We start from the raw sequence: 18606 nt of genomic DNA, 5'->3' as shown, positions 1-18606 counted from the left end.
GTCCGAGCCTCCTCACGGTTTCCAGACTCCTCCGCCTTGATGCTCTGAGGAACCTGCCAAGATTTGCGATTTAACCTTTCAGGCCCCAACATGGTTAAGAAATCATAGTCCCCATAGGAAAGTTTCCAAGTCATCTTCTGTGGAGTCAATGACTTTGCAGAGCTGTAACTGTGTGCTGCATTACCAGAAAGTAGTGTCCCTGTTCCTGAAAGGCAGACTTCATAGCCAGAGCTCCTTTTCAGTGACCTTTGTAATTTATTTCTGCTGTCGAAATCTTCCAAGAATACAATTTCTGATGCTTGTGAACCTGCTTAGAATCGCATGCTGTGCACTACGTAGTCCGACACCTAGTGGTAATCGTGGAGTATTGCATCCTTTTTTTTGAAGATCGAAAAGGGACCTCAACTTGGGCGTGTCAGTAACACTTTCCCTACAGTGACATGTAGTGTACCCATGATCCCTCAGGCGTCAAGCTCCTCCAGATCATTTTTCCCCGCATACTAGTCATTCGCATTATTGCAGAGCTTGTGACAAGATTTATTGCAAAAGAATTAAATTCTTCTTATCGTGACTTCGACGCACGCTTTCGATAAATTCTTTGACAGCCTTTTCCAGGTTCCTGTCTGCTGATTTCTGCGATTGAAACTCTGGTGGCTGGCTGCAGCCTTCAGGCTTCGGCCTTCACAGCAGGGAGAGTGGGAGGCCTTTTCTTCTCTACATCCTCTATTAGAGAATGCCTTTTCCTATTCTTCACCTTTCTTTCCCTTGTCTGGCTGCTACTTTTCTAATTCATTATGGAGTGAACTCCATTTAAATGTTGCCCTTTCTGTAATCGGAAATTTCCTTGGCGGGACACTCACAAGGAGTGTAGCAACTGTTTGCCTCGTGACCACTATGAGTGGCGTTGCAAGGCCTTTCAACTCTTTAAGCCAAAAACACTTAAAGAACAGCGCACTAAGCGGTGGGTCACCTACACCATGCAGGCCGAATCCCATTCCCCCACCGGCGCTGTCGGATCGGACGAGGAGACCTCCAGCAACCACGGCTCCATTTCGGAGGACGAAGACATTGGGCCTCATTACGACCCTGCCAGTCCGGAAAGAACGGTGATGGTAAAACTGCTGCCACTGTTCTTTCCGGACCAGCTGATTAAGAGTCCTGCAGGCGGGAGGTGTCACTCCCACCAGGTCTGACCTGGCGGGTTTAACACCACCTGCCTGCAGGCGGACATGGAAACACCGGCTCTGTCATAGATGGAACCGGTGTTTCCATTGTCCCCATCCCCATAATGTCCTATGGGGCTCCATGAGAATGGGGACTTATACAATTCCGGCTCTGGAATTCCCAGGTCAGCGGGGTCGTAATGCCCCGGTGATCCCGGGAATCATAGAGGCGGAATGGTAATACGGATCCGGCGGTAACCTGCCGGTTTTTCCGGCTCAGTTACCGCCGGACTCGTAATGAGGCCCATTGTTGCAGAGTCTGCTGACTCTCGCGTGCCTGACCCCAGCCCCACTAGGCATGCCGAACGCACTGCTACATGGATATCACCCTCTGGCGACAGTGTCCCAAACATTCACACCAAGGCAAAGCATACAACCTACAATCCCCCCAACCCGCCCGGATTGCCCTGGTTCCCCTCTGGGGTATCATAGAAAAGCCGACTGCACATGCAGCCCCGTCTAAACGTTCATGCGCCAAGAAGTGGTTGGACACTATATAATCACAAAACTTAATGACCTCATAAACATCCTGGGAGGCAGATTGAAACCAGGTGGAGTGAGAAGGACTGAGGATCAGGGCTATGAAGAACGTTGTTGACTACTAGGCTCCTTGTGCTTCTGTTTCAATTCCCAGCTGTGGTGCTATGGACAAATATCATTTCTTACTTTGTGATCAAAATTAAGGTAGTATAGAACAGCAACTTGGTCTTGAATTGTCTGTTGCTCCCTCAGTCGTTACGGATGGTATTCAGCTCAGGGTTCCATGAGCATGACCACCCGCACGCACACATATGTGTGAGCCCACAGTCTTGACCTCTCAAAGATGCCACCATTGAAGAACTAGAATAAAGTGGTATTCCAGAACTAAGCCCACACTCTGGTCTGCTGTTGCCTGTGAATCCAGACCAACAGGTTCCCTGGTTTTCCAGCATTTATTGCGCCATAGAGCCTTCCAATCAACATCTGCTGCTGTGCTCTTCTCGCTTTCCTAAACCACTTTCTCTGTATGCCAATTATGCCTCTTCCCCATACCTTTCTAACTTGATGAACCTTCTCCCACCACCTCTGGGGTATTAATACTTGTGTCTCCAAGGATGGCTACATAAATGGAAACATGGCTATGCAAGTTTGAAATTGTTTGCTTGTGGTCAATAATTGGCTTTAGAAAAAGCTCAACCTCGGTATTGTGGGTGTTCCAGAGTGCACAGGACATCTCTCTTCACAACATCACGGCATTATTCCATGAGTTAACCACCAACACACGCTACAACCCTACCCCGGTAGAAGATGAGCACCCATTGTGCCAGATCACAGAGGTGGAGGAGGCTGCAGAGGAGGTGGAGGAGGAAAGCAAACATCCTTCAGACAAAGAAGGAACAACTTGTGGATCCGAGATACCCCTAGCCAGCCCGGAGAAGCCAGGGGAGATGTCGAAAGATGAGGACTTTGGTAAGCAAAACCTGGGCTGGACAAAGAATGACACGGGAGCATGCAATGCCCAATCAGCCCTTGCATCAGAGCCTAATGCAGTGCACCTGTACACCACAGAGGAAGGGAGTGCCTCTACTAACATACCCTTTCCTGCATCAGAGCCTAATGCAGTGTGCCTGCACACCACCGAGGCAGGGAACTTTTCTTACTAGCATACCTTCCCCTGCACCAGTTCTTAATGTGTGCTTGTGCACCACAGAGGAAAGTAGCGCCTCTACTAACATATCCTCCCCCGCACCATAGTTGAATGCAGTGCGATTGCACACCACAGAGGTAGGAACTCCTCGTGCTAACTTACCCTCCCTTGCACCAGAGCTGAATACAGTGTGATTGCACACTGCAGAGGCAGGAGCTCATCTTCCTAACTTACCCTCCCTTGCACCAGAGCTGAATGCAGTGTGATTGCACACCGCAGAGGTAGGAACTCATCTTGCTAATTTACCCTCCCCTGCACCAGAGCTGAATGCAGTGTGATTGCACACCGCAGAGGTAGGAACTCATCTTGTTAACTTACCCTCCCCTGCACCAGAGCTGAATGCAGCGTGCTTGCACTCCACAGTGAAATGGAGTTTCTCTTACTAACGAACCATCGCCTTCACCTGAGCTTAGTGCAGTGTTCCTGTACACCACAGTGCAAGGGAGCGCCCCTCTCTTCTAACATCCCCTCTCCGGCACCAGAGCTGAATGCAGTGTGATTGCACACAACAGAGGAAGTGAATACCTCTGCTAACATACCCTCGCCTGCACCAGAGCTAAACGCAGTGTGACTGCACACCACAGAAGTAGGGATTCCTCTTGCTAATGTACCCTCCCATACACCAGAGATGAACGCAGTGTGATTGCACACCGCAGAGGTAGGGAGTCCTCTTGCTAACGTACCCTACCCTGCACCAGAGCTGAATGCAGTGTGATTGCATACCAAAGAGGTGGGAAGTCCTCTTGCTAACGTACCCTCCCCTGCACCAGAGCTGAATGCAGTGTGATTGCACACCACAGAGATGGTAAGTCCTCTTGCTAGCGTACCCTCCCCTGCACCAGAGCTGAATGCAGTGTGATTGCACACCACAGAGGTGGGAAGTCCTCTTGCTAACGTACCCTCCCCTGCATCAGAGAGGAGTGCAGTATGATTGCACACCACATAGATGGTAAATCCTCTTGCTAGCGTACCCTCCCCTGCACCAGAGCTGAATGCAGTGTGATTGCATACCACAGAGATGGTAAGTCCTCTTGCTAACGTACCCTCCCCTGCACCAGAGCTGAATGCAGTATGATTGCATACCACAGAGGTAGGACGTCCTCTTGCTAACATACCCTCCCCTGCACCAGAGCTGAATACAGTGTGATTGCACACCACATAGATGGTAAATCCTCTTGCTGGCGTACCCTCCCCTGCACCAGAGCTGAATACAGTGTGATTGCACACCACATAGATGGTAAATCCTCTTGCTAGCGTACCCTCCCCTGCACCAGAGCTGAATGCAGTGTGATTGCACACCACAGAGATGGTAAGTCCTCTTGCTAACGTACCCTCCCCTGCACCAGAGCTGAATGCAGTGTGATTGCACACCACAGAGGTGGGAAGTCCTCTTGCTAACGTACCCTCCCCTGCACCAGAGCTGAATGCAGTGTGATTGCACACCACAGAGGTGGGAAGTCCTCTTGCTAACGTACCCTCCCCTGCACCAGAGCTGAATACAGTGTGATTGCACACCACATAGATGGTAAATCCTCTTGCTAGCGTACCCTCCCCTGCACCAGAGCTGAATACCGTGTGATTGCACACCACAGAGATGGTAAGTCCTCTTGCTAGCGTACCCTCCCCTGCACCAGAGCTGAATGCAGTGTGATTGCACACCACAGAGGTGGGAAGTCCTCTTGCTAACGTACCCTCCCCTGCACCAGAGCTGAATGCAGTGTGATTGCACACCACAGAGGTAGGAGCTCATCTTGCTAACTTACCCTCCCCTGCACCAGAGCTTATTGCAAAGGTCCTGCACACCACAGAGGGAGGGAGCTTATCTTTTCTACTCTGCATCAGAGCCTAGTCAAGTAGCAGCCACGTGCTTGCACTCCAAAGTGAAATTGAGTTTCTCTCGAACGAACCATCTCCTTCACCAGAGCTTATTGCAAAGTGCCTGCACACCACAGAGGGAGGGAGCTTATCTTCCACTCTGCATCAGAGCCTAGTCAAGTAGCAGCCATCACAACATCCACGCAGGCAGGTGCAGAGGCTGGTGCACCATGTACATGCACCCCACAGGCACAGTGCTATTACTGACGCACCAGAACCTATGCAGCGTACATGCACACTTTAGAGGTATATATCCCCTCTATCACTAAGGAACATTCCCTACCATCAGTGCCTTATGCAGTGTCTGCACACTTCGGAGACTGTGCTTCTCGATCACTAACGCATCATCCCTTAATGCAGGGATACTGCACATCACAAAGCCAGGGGCTTTCTCTTCCTAACAGACCTTTCGCTGTATCGGAGACTATTGCAGTTCACACTTCCGAACCAGCCGCTTTTCTCACTAACAAACCAGAGCCAGAAGCACACGGCGTCTCAAAGTAAGCAGACTCTGCTAATCCCACAGTTGCTGAATCTGAGTCCTGGCCCTTATGCATCTTCCGGCCCTTGACCTCCCACACCAATTCTTCCCAGCTGCTGCCTATCCACAGCACTTGCATCCGCACACCCTCCGCTCTGGAGACTCGCACTTAAACATGCCGCAAACCAAGCTGTGTTACCGTCAACATTCCTAGCACTCCGTCCATGACTCACCCACGAGCTCGGACTCCCCCAGCACTTACCCCCTCTTCCCTCTTCCTGCCTGCACTTGCACGTTCTGAATACTCACAAGGCACAGTAGGTTCGTCCGTCTCCCTTTTCCCCCTCTGCTCTTAATATTGTGTTGTAATGTATTTCCCACCCTCTTTCCCTTCCTGCCCTCTGGGCGCTTTCAAACAATATATTCTTATTGTATAAGCACCTAACAAGCAAACAATAAATAAATGTTGACTTCCACACAGACTCCCTCTGCCCCAAGAACGTGAGGGTCCATTTCCTGCCGCTCAGCTGTGTGAGGGATCTCCACCTCAAGAGCAAGTACCAGAAACTCTTCAACCTCATCTACTTTTCATGCAGGTAAAGACCATTCTCCTACTCTCAGGGAATTGAGCATGGCCCGGTCTGGTGTCATTAGTGATATCTTGCTGAGAGATAGCGCAACAGCATAGAGCAGAAGCTCCGAATGATCAAGAGAGCATCATTGGTTGCTGCTGAAGATGGGTTTGCTGATGTGTGTCTTCAGGGCTGCTGAAATTTGAACTGTTGATGGAGTGAGGTTCTGGGACGGCAATAAGTAGGTGGTGGGGTGCATGGCCTTCATGTACTCTGAATGTTGGGGAGGTGCTTAAGAGCGTGGCTCTGTACGGTGCTTAAGAGCGAGGCTCTGTACATGTTGGACAGGAAGTGTTCAGTCGGTTGGCAAGCATGAGTCTTCTATTCCACAGCTAGGCCCAGCAGTGTCATATTTGAAGATGTTGTGACAGAGGGTGTTGTGGTGTCCACCGTTGCTGGATTTAGCAGCATTGGACTGCATTGACATTCTTGGGACATGTTGGATTTATTTCACCCAGGGGTTTGTCGGCCAGTAAATCATTTTATAGAAATTGATTGACAGTCTACAAAGATACAAATGTGATCTGAAGACAGAAGTTCATTAATGATGTTGCTTATTTGTTGCTCATATCGTTGACCGTGGGAAAATTAGCCACATCACACATTTTCCGTTTTTGGCTGGCCTTCAGTGGTTACCGGATCAGGAGCACTGTGAATTTCATTTTCTTTGTTTGGTCTTTAAATCTATTCACGCACTGGATCCTCTTTATTTGTGTGCTCTGATTTCACTTTATCATCCATCATGTAATCTTCGTTCTGCCTCTCCGTTTCTTCTTTCTGTTCCCTCTCCTCCTTGTGCTGCTTCTCGTTTACGTTCTTTTCAATTACTTGCTCCCAAACTGTGGAACTCTTGACCTCTGGACCTCTGGACATCCGTTCTTGTTCTAATCTTTCACAATTTAAAAAATGCTTAAAAACGGTTCACTGTGATTTCATTGCAGAAATAACAGACGTACAATTACGGAGTGCAAAAAATATTGCAAGAAAAAATATTGAAATGCCTTTTACAGTACACATTGTAAAAATACCTAATTTCAGGGATGGGGGGGTGGACCCCCGAATCCTCCCCTTACCTCTCCTACTCCTAAACGCTCCTAGTCTCCCTCCCTCTAACCCAATTTTAACCTAAATCTGTTGATTTGTTTACACCTAAATCCCACCCCTATCATTACATTTTCTTTTTTTCATTTCGATATTGTTTCTGCTGTTGGGTATTTTTTACCCGTTCTATTATTTCTTGCAATATTTGTTCATATTTGTAAATTCATTCTTTATTATTTCCTGCAGCATTATCACTGGATACCTTAAAAATACATCTCCTTCATCTTTCCTTCCCTGAATAATGTTTTGTACTCCTTCGTCGATAAATTGTTTTGGTCATTTTTCTAACTGATGTACCATTTTTAATTCGTGAAGTGCTGTGGATAAAAGTGCTATATGAGTGCAGTTAATATAGAAATAGTAAACAGATCCTGCATTTTGGACAGACGTCTGTGAGAGGCAACCAAATCCAAAGGTTTTCCAAACATGTGCATTGGAAGAGCTCTGAGTGGGACGGGGCTTTTCCCTGGGATTGAGGTGCATTGTCAGGGCTGCGGGGGCAGTGCCAGATCAGCAGTGCCATTGGCCTGAGAGGTCGCAGTAACATGCTAGCAGAGTTAGTGGAAGACCAGTAGCTGATCCGTATGCACACAGTGATTTGGGGGAGGGCCTAAGGTAGTTCTCCTGAATATCCATGATGCCAAAGAATAGACCACTCTTAATATATAACCAAGGGGTTAGTTAACAAGGACACCTTTTACACCTTTTGATAGCGAGGCTACGCGCATAGGTTGTACTCTGTAGAAGGCAGCAGTGGGCAGGCTCCAATTACAGCATAGTAAAGATATGCTTTATCATTAAATAAACATGGCCTTGCAGGTTGCGTCAAAATATTACATTTTATTTACGGAACCGGGTCACACCATTATACTTAAGCAAAACTGCAGATTTAAAAAATGATTAGAAAAAGGTGTAACCATTCAGAAATAAAGTAGCAACTCATGGGCAATGCGTTTGTCTTGGAAGCAAGAAGCAGAGCAACACAGGTTCGAATCCCGCCCCGCGCTTAGAGAGCGCAGGACTACAAATGCCTGCCTTCCACTCTAGCAATAATAATTAAAGGAGCATTGTCATGAATTAATCATTTCATTTTTAAACATTGAAGTAATTGGGTTCTCGAGGAACAGGAACAGACTAAACAGCCCAACAATGGAGCTCTTTGGATAGCTCCTGGGGCAGCCATCGTTAGCACGGCCTCGGATGTTGCAATGGCTGCTGCCCGGCCTTAAGTATCAATAATGGACTTGACTATAGGAGGCATCTCCGACTATGAAATGCAATAATGCAATTCTGAAACTAATTCACATAGTGCTATTTTATAGTGATATTTTGAACTCCTTTCAATCTGATTTTGCTTGTTGGATCTTTTTTACTTCTTTCTATCGTTCTTCATTTAGCTTCTTTTGTTTTTTGATGCGATTTCTCTTTCCTGCTTTAATAATTTGGTTCGCTTTTCATCTTTTCTTTTTATGTATCCTTCTCTTTCTTGGACTTTTCGTTCCTTCTCATTTCATCATTACATTTTCTTGTTTTCTATTTCTTTCATTTCGCCCCTTTGTTTTTCCTTTGTCTTTAGTGCACCTTTTTTTTAATTGATCTTCTTTCCTTCGTTCCATCTTTATGCATTTCTGTCATTTCCTTCATTTACTTTCTTTCTATTGTTCTTTCCATCTTTCAATTTTTCCACCTTTCCTTACTTTTTCTTCAATCCCTTTCTTTGTTTCGATTGCCTTCATTGTTTTTTTCTTGTTCGTAACATTTTTCCATTCTTTCTTTCTGCTTTTCTATTTCTCTGTTTCTGTCAGACTTCCTTACTGACTTTCTCTTTCCTTCTTTTTCACTTTTTTTATATCTATACGTTTGTCTTTTTCTTTTCATCTCTTTTTTGCGTTCTTTATCTGTTTCTTGTTCCTTTCTTTCTCTTTGTATCACTTTGTCTTTATCCTTTTCTATTTCATTCTTTCCATCATCTAATCTCCCCTTGTTTCCATGTATTTAATCTCCTTTCATTCCTCCTCATCATGTTTACCTTTTCTCCGGTTTGGGGGCATAGCAAGTACTTGTGTGAGCCTGTAGACTCTCCATTGCCAGCTCCGTTTATATGACAAGGAGATCCTGAAACTTCTCCTGAGGTTCACAGGATATATATCCCTTGAAAGGGGCCCTTCTGCCCGGCTGTGTTCCCGACTTGGAATTTCTATGCATGAGAATCTGTGCATTTGTCCCCTTGGCCGTCCCTCCCTCTGCCAAGAAAATGGCTGCTTAGATGGAGCGGCACTGAAGGGAACGACCGCTGCACCTCTGCTCTTTGGGCTTAAATGGGGGCATTGCACCTGTGCGGCGTGGCTCTAAAGTGAGATGGATTGGTATTTATGCCCCTTAAGTACATTCAAGATGGGGGAAAGAGTGTCTTCCTTAGATACACCATGTGTGCTCCTTTCCGTCCTTCAGGGTGGAACTTGTGCACCATCAGAGGCTGCGGGATTGCATTCTCACCTATCTGTGGGAGAATGCAACACCCGTGTCAGGCCCCTGGTAGTGGCAGGCATCCAGCAGATTGATTCAGACCCAGCGCAAGTGCCAGATACATCCCTCAGGGTGGAACAGTTTTACCCTGCCACAAGGAGAGCAAGCACCCACAAAGATCCCGCCAGGCTAAGATGGACGAATTCAATCCGGGATCCCAGACAGCATGGAAGGGTTCTGAGTGGATGCCTGTAGCCCTTCAGCCCATCACTGTCATTAATGAACTCCAACACAAGGAATGGTAGCCACCATAGCGGGCCTTTCCCCGTCTCTGGAAACTAAAATTGGGAATGTAAGGAAGAACGTGTATTTTGATATGTCAGGCTCTTAGGAATGTTGTGAGCAGTGTTAATCAAGCCAAAAAAGATATATCTAGCAAGACCAGTACATTGGAGAACCTATGGCAACAGTTGGCAGACCTTGGTACTCCAACTGTGTTGCTGCAGTCACAATGGCATGGAGGGGCAGCCACGACAAAACAATGTCAGAATTGTGGGCTTTCCAGAGTGGACGCTACTAACTATGTCAAACATCTTCTCATTCAGGAGATTGGACCTGGTTGCCTTTCATAAAGGTTTATCGTGGGACAAGCACATTGTGTGTTAATGAGGAAATCTCCACCTGGAGTACCCACCTGTGCCATTATTGTGCAGATTATGAACTTCAAAGATAAGTAACTTATCCTTCATCAGGCCACAAGAAATGCAGAGACCATTAAAGTCCCTTCCTTTTTCGCAATTCTACCCAGCTGGTGCAGCGCCAATGGAATTCCTTTAAACCGATAAAGAAGTGGTTAGCTTTATTGCATATTTCTGTATTCGGCGAAGGTATGGGTCATACATAATAGCTGCTCCTCTATTCTGTGACTCCCCGCAGAGACCAATGCATGCCTCGAGAGATCTGACCTGGAAAAGGAAAGTGAATGGGCGGACATGATCAATTGGGCCAACGCAACATAGGCAACAGGAGAGAAATCCTGAGGCGCTAGCCCAGGGGCAAGACCTCTATGCAAGTGTGGTGGGAAATTACAAATTGATCTGGAAGCAGAGGGATGCAGTGCTGTGGCTACAGTAACGGAATTGATGGGCGGTGGTCCATGTGCAGAACTGAAGGATTAGGCCACTCAGATGGGGGAACAGTGACATGAATTGGGAATGTGAAGGGATTGGGGTCTGTATATTGGCGTGTATAGGCAGTACTCAGCCTTTCATCCTTCAGAGGTTAAAAAAAAAAAAAAGAGTACGAACTTCAGTTGAATGATAGTGTATGTAAATATGTTTTATGTAAGGTGCTTTGGCGAATGCGCTATATACATACTACATATCATTATCATTACTATCATGATTGATTGCAGTTTCCTGGGGGAGGATTTTTTTTTTCACCCCCTTTTTGCTGGACTTGGGAGACGGGCGGTCGGTAGGCTGCAGTGGGTTTGACTTGCATTGGCCACACTTCCCCATGCATAGGGTCTGCACCGCAGGTTAGATGGTCTGTTCTGTTACCTGCTTCTTTCTAACAAGTGAATATGTTTGAGATGTGGGTGCAGAGGGTTGTTGTTTGATTATTGTTGATTGGGCGTTTGGAAGTGAAGCTTGGGGGATTTTTTGTCTGCCTGGATACGTTTTAGGTGGGGGGGTGGGAGTCAACCTTTTTCCATAAGCCCTTGGGTCGTTGAATTTGGGTTCCCTTATCTAGTGGATGTTTTCCATTTGCAACAATTGACTGGAAGGTTCAGAAGCTCTGAAAATGTATGTGATTCGCACAGTACCTGGGGAGTAACATTATTGTCAATACGTGGAATTTCAGGTGTTTAAATAATTGTATCAAGCAACAAAGCATAGGCCATGAATTTGAGGAGACATCATGTTCACATCGCCATGATACAAGAATCGCCCCCACACAGAGTAGGGGCATGAGGGGCAGCGCTGCAGTGGAGGGTTAGGGTGATTAGCTCATCTTGCTCAGTGTACTCCTCAAGTGGTTTCCCTTGGAGTCTGAGGCTTGCCCCTTGCGATATCTGGGTACATATCTGGCACAGAATGCAGTGTGGCCTTGGAGTTTGGTCTTGTCAGTGGCATTGAAATCTCTCTTATGAACACATATCCTTCAAATGTGGATATGCTGGGTTTGTTTCCTAAGGGAATAGAACTTTGTGCTGCCTAGAGAACTCTGGTGAGTTAACGTCAATTGCACATTGGACCCATCACTGGACTAATCGACACTCCTTTCTGTACCTTCCCACATTGGCATCTAGAGTTTTAGGGGAGCTGACAGATGATTTGGGTCTTATGGCCAATAATTATGCTGAAGAGGGGTATTCCCAAAACTCAGGAGTGCATAACATACACATCAGAATAGACTACATACTCCCTCAGAAGGAGCGTGTACATTTATTTATAGGGAGTGAATGCATGGGCAGAACAATCTCGGTCTAAAAAACGTCAACCCCCAAGATCTAAAAGATCTGCCAATCGCATTCACCCTTAATGTTTCAAGCTTTAATTTCATTATCAGATTCACAATAAGATCCAAGTCGTATTTGTTATAGAAGCCGCTATCTTTTAATTGTAAAAACGTTTAAGAGCCCACATTTTAGACAATTAGGCTAAAACAACAATAAATCACACATAGAATAAACAGTCTTACAAATATACATATATGCAATTGCAATTGATATTTACAAACGTATAACCTCAACCAGACATCAAAAATAAATAGCACATAGAATAAACAGCCTTACAAATATACATATATGCAATTGATATTTGAAAACCTATTACCTCAACCAGACATCAAATAACATGACCTGAAGTTTATTTCAGGTCATGTTATGATAATGCTTCAATTATTTGTTGTGTACAAATAGTCTGACACCCTTCCTCCTCCTATGTGGTGAGGCGAAGGGGGGCGGGGCAGGTGTCACAACGTTGCCTGACATGTTTCAGTCCCGTTCGTATGGACCTTCTTCAGGGGTTGAATGACAGATAACCCAAGCTCATATTTCACCAATACCCAATCTCTTTTTATCACACAGGCTATTGTTAGACAATGAAATATATCTATTTCTTTTTTATCTGGCAGAACCTCATACCTAACAAATTAAATAGTGCAGCTTTACTCTTAATGTTTCAGCATACCTTTACACATCCAACCTGAGTTTGTTCAATGTTCCTCCTCATCTAATAAATAGTCACTGTTGGAAATCCTTTAAAACATGGGGAGCATATATGTCACCTCCTCTCTTCTTCTGAGAGTTACAGATATAAATATCAATAATACAGGACTAACTTGCCTTCTACAAGCTTGTAGTAACCAGCTCACTGTTATGGATTACCTCCTTGCAAGTAGTGCCAGTTAAAACAGCATCAAGATAGTATAATGCAATTTCCCAATGCTATCACCTGAAAGAAAAAGGGAAAGTGTACCAATACGCTTTCCAAAAAGGGGTCTATCACTAATGTAGCCATTGCTGAAAGTTCACCTCCAGTTCTGAGCCACATCAGCAATGCACAGTGGGCATGCAAATTAGCCCAAATGTGAGCCTTTTTCTCCAGGAAATTGTCTTTGTCTTGGAGGGCAGTACTACTTTATACATAGCTTAATCAACCAAAACAGACCTTTCGCAAGGCTGTCGGGACAACTTCATACCCAGTTTCACACTTATAAGGGATCATCCGTGCAGTATAGTCCTGACAGCCCTGCCTTCTAAGACAAAGACAATTTCCTGGAGAAAAGGGCTTGCATTCGACTCAAATGCACTATCCTACTTTCACATATCAGGTGTTTTCAAGCTTTTTTGAAAACCACCATTATGCAGTGAAAAATCTTAGTTAGAGACACATTACGGTGAAAATGTAAAGCAACAAAACCTTTGAAATCCAGCAGACAATTCAGACAAAGCCACCTTAACTACTCACGCCTTGTGGTGCGGCGTATGACCACAAGGATGACTTCAGAGATTATGTCACTGGTGATAACACTCATTACATCATATATGACATCACTGGTGGCATTACTGATGACATCAGACATAACATCTTATATGACTTGACTGATAAAAGTACTGATTACATTAATTACATTTTCAACTTTTAGGACTATTTTCTTATGTATGTATTTTCAAAGTACATTTTATTTTGCTGTACATTTAGTTTATAGTCACAATTTGAAGTACTTGGCATGCCATCTTGTTCGAGTGGAATAAAAAGTCATAATAATTTTAAAAAGAAATAACTGGAAGTAATATAAATCCAATTGCATGTCAAAAAGTAAATCCTCAAAAAAGTAAATCTTCAATTTCTAAGCGTCTATATATATATATATATTGGATTCATATTTTCTTTTAGAATACCCATAGTTGGAATTCATACAATATTTCACAATACTTAAGTGCATGTACTTTGTTTTACATGTGTTTTTTTAATACTTCCCATTTAAAAATGATACATTTATATCCTATTTTTTTAATAAGCACAATGGAACATTTAAATCTGTAAATGTAACATTTTCCTAACCAACAGGATTCGAAATGTTTCTATTTCTATCTATTCCTACTGCTGTATATACATATTATATTGTCTTACAAATATCTAAATTATTACATATTTATTTTTTAAATGTCATTCTTTAACAAAAAGTACTAATGAACACTCCACAATTATTCATATATTACATGTGTACCTGTCAGTTGTTCTATGGCATGCTCTGCAGGGTGCTAATTGATGTAATTACTCCTTTTTGTGTTTCAGTGCCTAGCTGAAACCAGAAGGCCTAAGATGGGCAGGCACAACTGAATCATTTGAAAGTACAAGTAGACACATCCCAGTCTCCCCTCAAAGTGCATGCATACATACATACTATACATTTGGAATAGTCTTACTTACTTCGGCCCTGACCAAAACCTCGGCCCTGCCCAAAAAGGGAGATCTATGAATGCACAAAAACACAAACAGTGGTGTTATTGAGCAGTTTAATTTCTGATAATGTATTCCTTTCATGGTTTACACAAGCATCTTCTGCAGACGACAAAGAAAAGATATGCAATAACCAATTGATATACATATAAGTGTGCTTTTAATTTACAAAGTGTTTTTCTTGTCTACATGACTTTATTTACTAAAAAAGGCAAGTATTCATCTCTGTATTTGGCTCTGGCTGAATATTTGTCCAAATACTCAAATCTGCTATTCGGTTCACCCCAAGAGACAACACTTCTCCAAAGTAATAAACGGATGTCCTCAAGAGCAGAAAGGCTTCTCTGCACAAGAAAGCCCTCTGTTTATCGAAGGGCTTACTATCGACTGTACCCGTTATGCCAGCAGTTGTCTTCTCAGGATCGTTAGCTGCAAGTAATGAGATTTGCCCATTTAAGAGGTTGGTAGACCAACACTTGATCAACCTCCCCACATTTCTATCAAAGCATAGTTGAATAGCTTCTACTATCCTGGCAATTTCAGGTGAGTTACCCTTTTGTATAGTGCAAAGGGAGGACAGTCTTGAGGCATCTCCACAGCTAATCTGAGATAAAACCATTATTTCTTACACAGGTTTTTCAAAATGTGAAATCCTCATTGATCACAATTCCATTTTATGTATTTTTCAATTACATGTTTCTAAACGGTTCATTGCTGGAGAGTTTCTACAAAATGCATGCAAAACTGCCCCTGGTGCTCACCCCAATAAAACAGTCTTTTCACCTGAAAGCTGGTGGAACCTATTACAATGATCCTTCCTTTAGCCTGTCTAGCGGATTCCTTTGGGAAAGTACCTTCACCAGGCTCATTCAGTTCATACACATTTCGTGGTGTAAAGAAAAAGGTTTCTTGTGTGGTTTTCAATTAAAGGAAACAAATGCAGTGTGGGTGTGTTTCCAGCTGTAATTACCAGAGGTCAATGCACCATATTTATTTGACCTCTCTTAAAACCTTCATTAAACTTCTTACCTGTTCTTTTAGTTCATTTGTCATCAGCCTATTAAAAAGGTCTGGAAAAGTGATTTACATTCCTAGGACAGGATATATTGCTCAGATATCTGAACTGCAGCCTCAAAATTAAAACCATGCTGTTCTTGAGCGAGTTGCATCAGAAGTATAATGCAATCAATATGAAAGCATTGACAGCATGTCATCAAACCCATAGCAATACAATGTGAAAATGCTAAGGGGACATAGCAGAAGCTTCAAAGGTAATTTGCCTTTTCTGCATTGTGTGGGAGTGGTGTGGGGAAATACTGGTCTCCTAACGACAGCATTGAGCTGTATTACAAGAGCTGTATAATGGATAGTGGATGGGTTTAACATGTTGCAGAGTTGTGAATGTGTAAATACTGTTCTGTCCTGATAATAGTAGAATTTGGAGACAAGTAGACCAGTATTGGTCTAGCAAGGGAATTGCAAGTCATGAGTGAGGTACCCTGGTAGTCCTCTATCAGTGCACCCGAGAGTGGACCATAGACCCATCAAATAAACTTTCTCGAATTCTCTTGCAGCATGGTCCACCAGCTCACACCGGAACTGAAACTAATATGTGCCCCGAAGGCCACCTTGCTATTGGAGCTCACAAAGTAAGTGTGTGGTACCTGAAGTAGAGTAAGTGTACGGCTCCTGTAACAAAGTATGGAATTTCTGAAGATCCTGAAACAAAGCAAAAGCAATATCACCCCTCCCCTATGACACATGTAGCTTAAATCCTCCACTGTAGAGTCAGTTGGCCCTGTGGCAAAGTAAGCCTGAACTTCTCCCATTGAAGAAAGTATTTGGCCCTTGTGGAAAAATGTGCAAGCAGCTCCTGCCGCAAGTATTGGTGATGCTCCTTCTGTAAAGTTAAGTGTGTGGTCCTGGCAGCAAAGTGAGTATACAACCACCTGGCGGAAATTAAATGTGTGTCAAAGTATATTTGGTATTCTAGTGGGAAAATGATTGAGCCGCCCCTCTGGCCTACCTCAAAATAATTGTGCTTTCCCTGCAGTAAGGAAAGTTTGCTGCGCTGCCCGAAGAAGGCTCCCCTCTCTGCAACCCTTTGCCCTGTAATATTTCCAACACTGTTGTTTACTGATGACTTGTAAAGGACCGTGCATCATGTGAGCATACCTGACTGCTCTGAGGAGTTGACCTGTTCAATTCGCAGATCCAGTACAATTCACTCATGGTCACTGCTGGATTTTTATTGTATAATTACTGCCGGTTTTAATCTTGATGCCCAATTCTGCTTTCAGACAGTGTACTTGGTTCAGTCTTTCTGAGATGGGTTAGATCTCTTATGGGTGTTAAATCAGTTATTGGGCATTACACGATAGAAGAATGTGTACTCTGTCACAATATGAAGATACATTTTCCCCGTTTGTCTTTTACAGGTACATGGTGGACCTCCGGAAAGAGCAGTTGAGTAACTTCTCAACGCGCGTCACAGAGCTAGCCACAGAGGCCGGCTTTGCTGCATTTGGGACAGTTGATGGTGAGAGAGATGCCTTTGCCCGCTACGAGCTGCAGGAGGAGCCAAGACCTTCAGCTGAAGTGCATAGTTGATGCTAGAGCTGTATGACCTACACACCATGCCTGATGATACTATTTGGTCGCCACTGTGAAAATTGTAGAATGTGCAACTCATGATCAGGCTACACCCTTCCATCTATGCTAACTGTTGGGGGAATTTGCCACTTTTTCCATGGAACATTTCCTTAGCTGATATTAAGAGGGACTGGTCTAAAACAATACAGAAGTGCAGGGATAAGGATATGCCTGATATTGTAGCTTCTATTTTTAAGCAGATTCCATCTCGTCATCAGAAAGACTGTGTGTCTCCGGTGTCAACCTTCTTCCTCAAGTTGGCATTAGAATTTCTTGGGTGGAACACCCTCAATCTCTCTGTATCCTTCCTGAAATTCTGTGCAGAAACTGAAGCGGTCTGCTCTGAAAGCTAATGTGGAAATTTCCAAGAAGCTAGTTGCCACAGAAAGGCCCTCAGGACTGAGGAAGTTCATCCACATCTGCCTTTTCATGACTGCCGCTGTGACAGGCTGGGACGGCCTGTTGGAAGTTAGCCTTGTAATTGGTCTTCATTAGCCTGAAGAATAGACTGGTTCCAGTAGGGTCGCATAGCCTTGGGCTCCACAACTTCAGATCCATTTGTTACATACAATTTGGAGCACCCTTGCAAATAACCGAGGTACCTCTCTGGCATCATAGCGATGACTGTTTGCCTGCAGCCCCCATGCCAATGCCCAGCCACGTTTGAACCTTGTTGTGCCTTGACTGTAAAGGTTTCTCTACAAGAGGTGTGAGATTGGTCAACGCTCTGCGATCTTTGTGGAATGGTTTTTGCTTCATCTACAATGATAGTTTGTGCATGAAGATGCTTGCCATTATGGTAGACAAACCGAACAATAGGGGAGTAAGCTGGACAAAAACATACAAACTAGAAATGATAACTCCACCAAGGAAAAACAGAGGGAAGTGGAGAAAGAGAAACAGGAAAAGGGAGAGAAGCAAAAAAAGTATGAGTGGTGAAAAACAGAGGCTTAAGAAGAGGAAGCACAACAGATTGGCAAAGCCTGGGATATAGCTTAGTGAGTTGAGCGCTCACTCTGGGGATCTCTGCATAATTAATTTATTTAGTGTGTTACAGTTTACATAAAACTTTCCAGACAATGCAATACTATAAAATATCACATAAAAATTAATAGAACTCTGTCGCTATCATCCATGTTAAGTGTCTCATGTGACTGTAAATTACATTATTTTTTCAGCGGCATGCTCCACTTTATTGACTCGATAGGTGTCTATCCGAAACCTTACCATCTCATTATTAAAATATTAAATAAATTCACCATAAAATGTCATGTTTTTCTCATTACACATACGTTGTAGCTAAATAACACTACAATTAAACAGAGCAAATATGATGCATCAATAAATTGTGCAAATTACAAAGTGCAAGTATGCAGTACAGTGCAAATCATGCAAACTACAGTTTGAGGAGTTTGCACAGAAAGCATAGCCGGCATACCTGTTGCAAAGCAGCGGAACCCTTCAGAAATTATGCGATCATCGAACAATATTGTTACACATGGCTATAGATGGTCGC

At 44.0% G+C, this 18606-nt stretch overlaps 1 protein-coding gene across 1 annotated transcript in view; it reads left to right on the top strand.

Moving 5' to 3' along the window:
• Positions 1–18356, top strand: part of DNAAF3 (dynein axonemal assembly factor 3) — a 291957-nt gene extending 273601 nt beyond the window's left edge. The window contains exons 9-12 of the mRNA XM_069638064.1: positions 2423–2672; positions 5748–5862; positions 16013–16087; positions 16877–18356. Of these exons, the coding sequence (XP_069494165.1) occupies positions 2423–2672; positions 5748–5862; positions 16013–16087; positions 16877–17048 (612 nt within the window). The 3' untranslated portion in view covers positions 17049–18356. The remainder of the gene's footprint in view (positions 1–2422; positions 2673–5747; positions 5863–16012; positions 16088–16876) is intronic.
• Positions 18357–18606: the final 250 nt, after the last annotated feature.

The sequence above is a fragment of the Ambystoma mexicanum genome, chromosome 1q, assembly GCF_040938575.1.
Source record: "Ambystoma mexicanum isolate Mex_15411 chromosome 1q, UKY_AmexF1_1, whole genome shotgun sequence".
Lineage (NCBI taxonomy): Eukaryota > Metazoa > Chordata > Amphibia > Caudata > Ambystomatidae > Ambystoma > Ambystoma mexicanum.
This window is presented reverse-complemented; position numbering and strand designations above follow the sequence as displayed.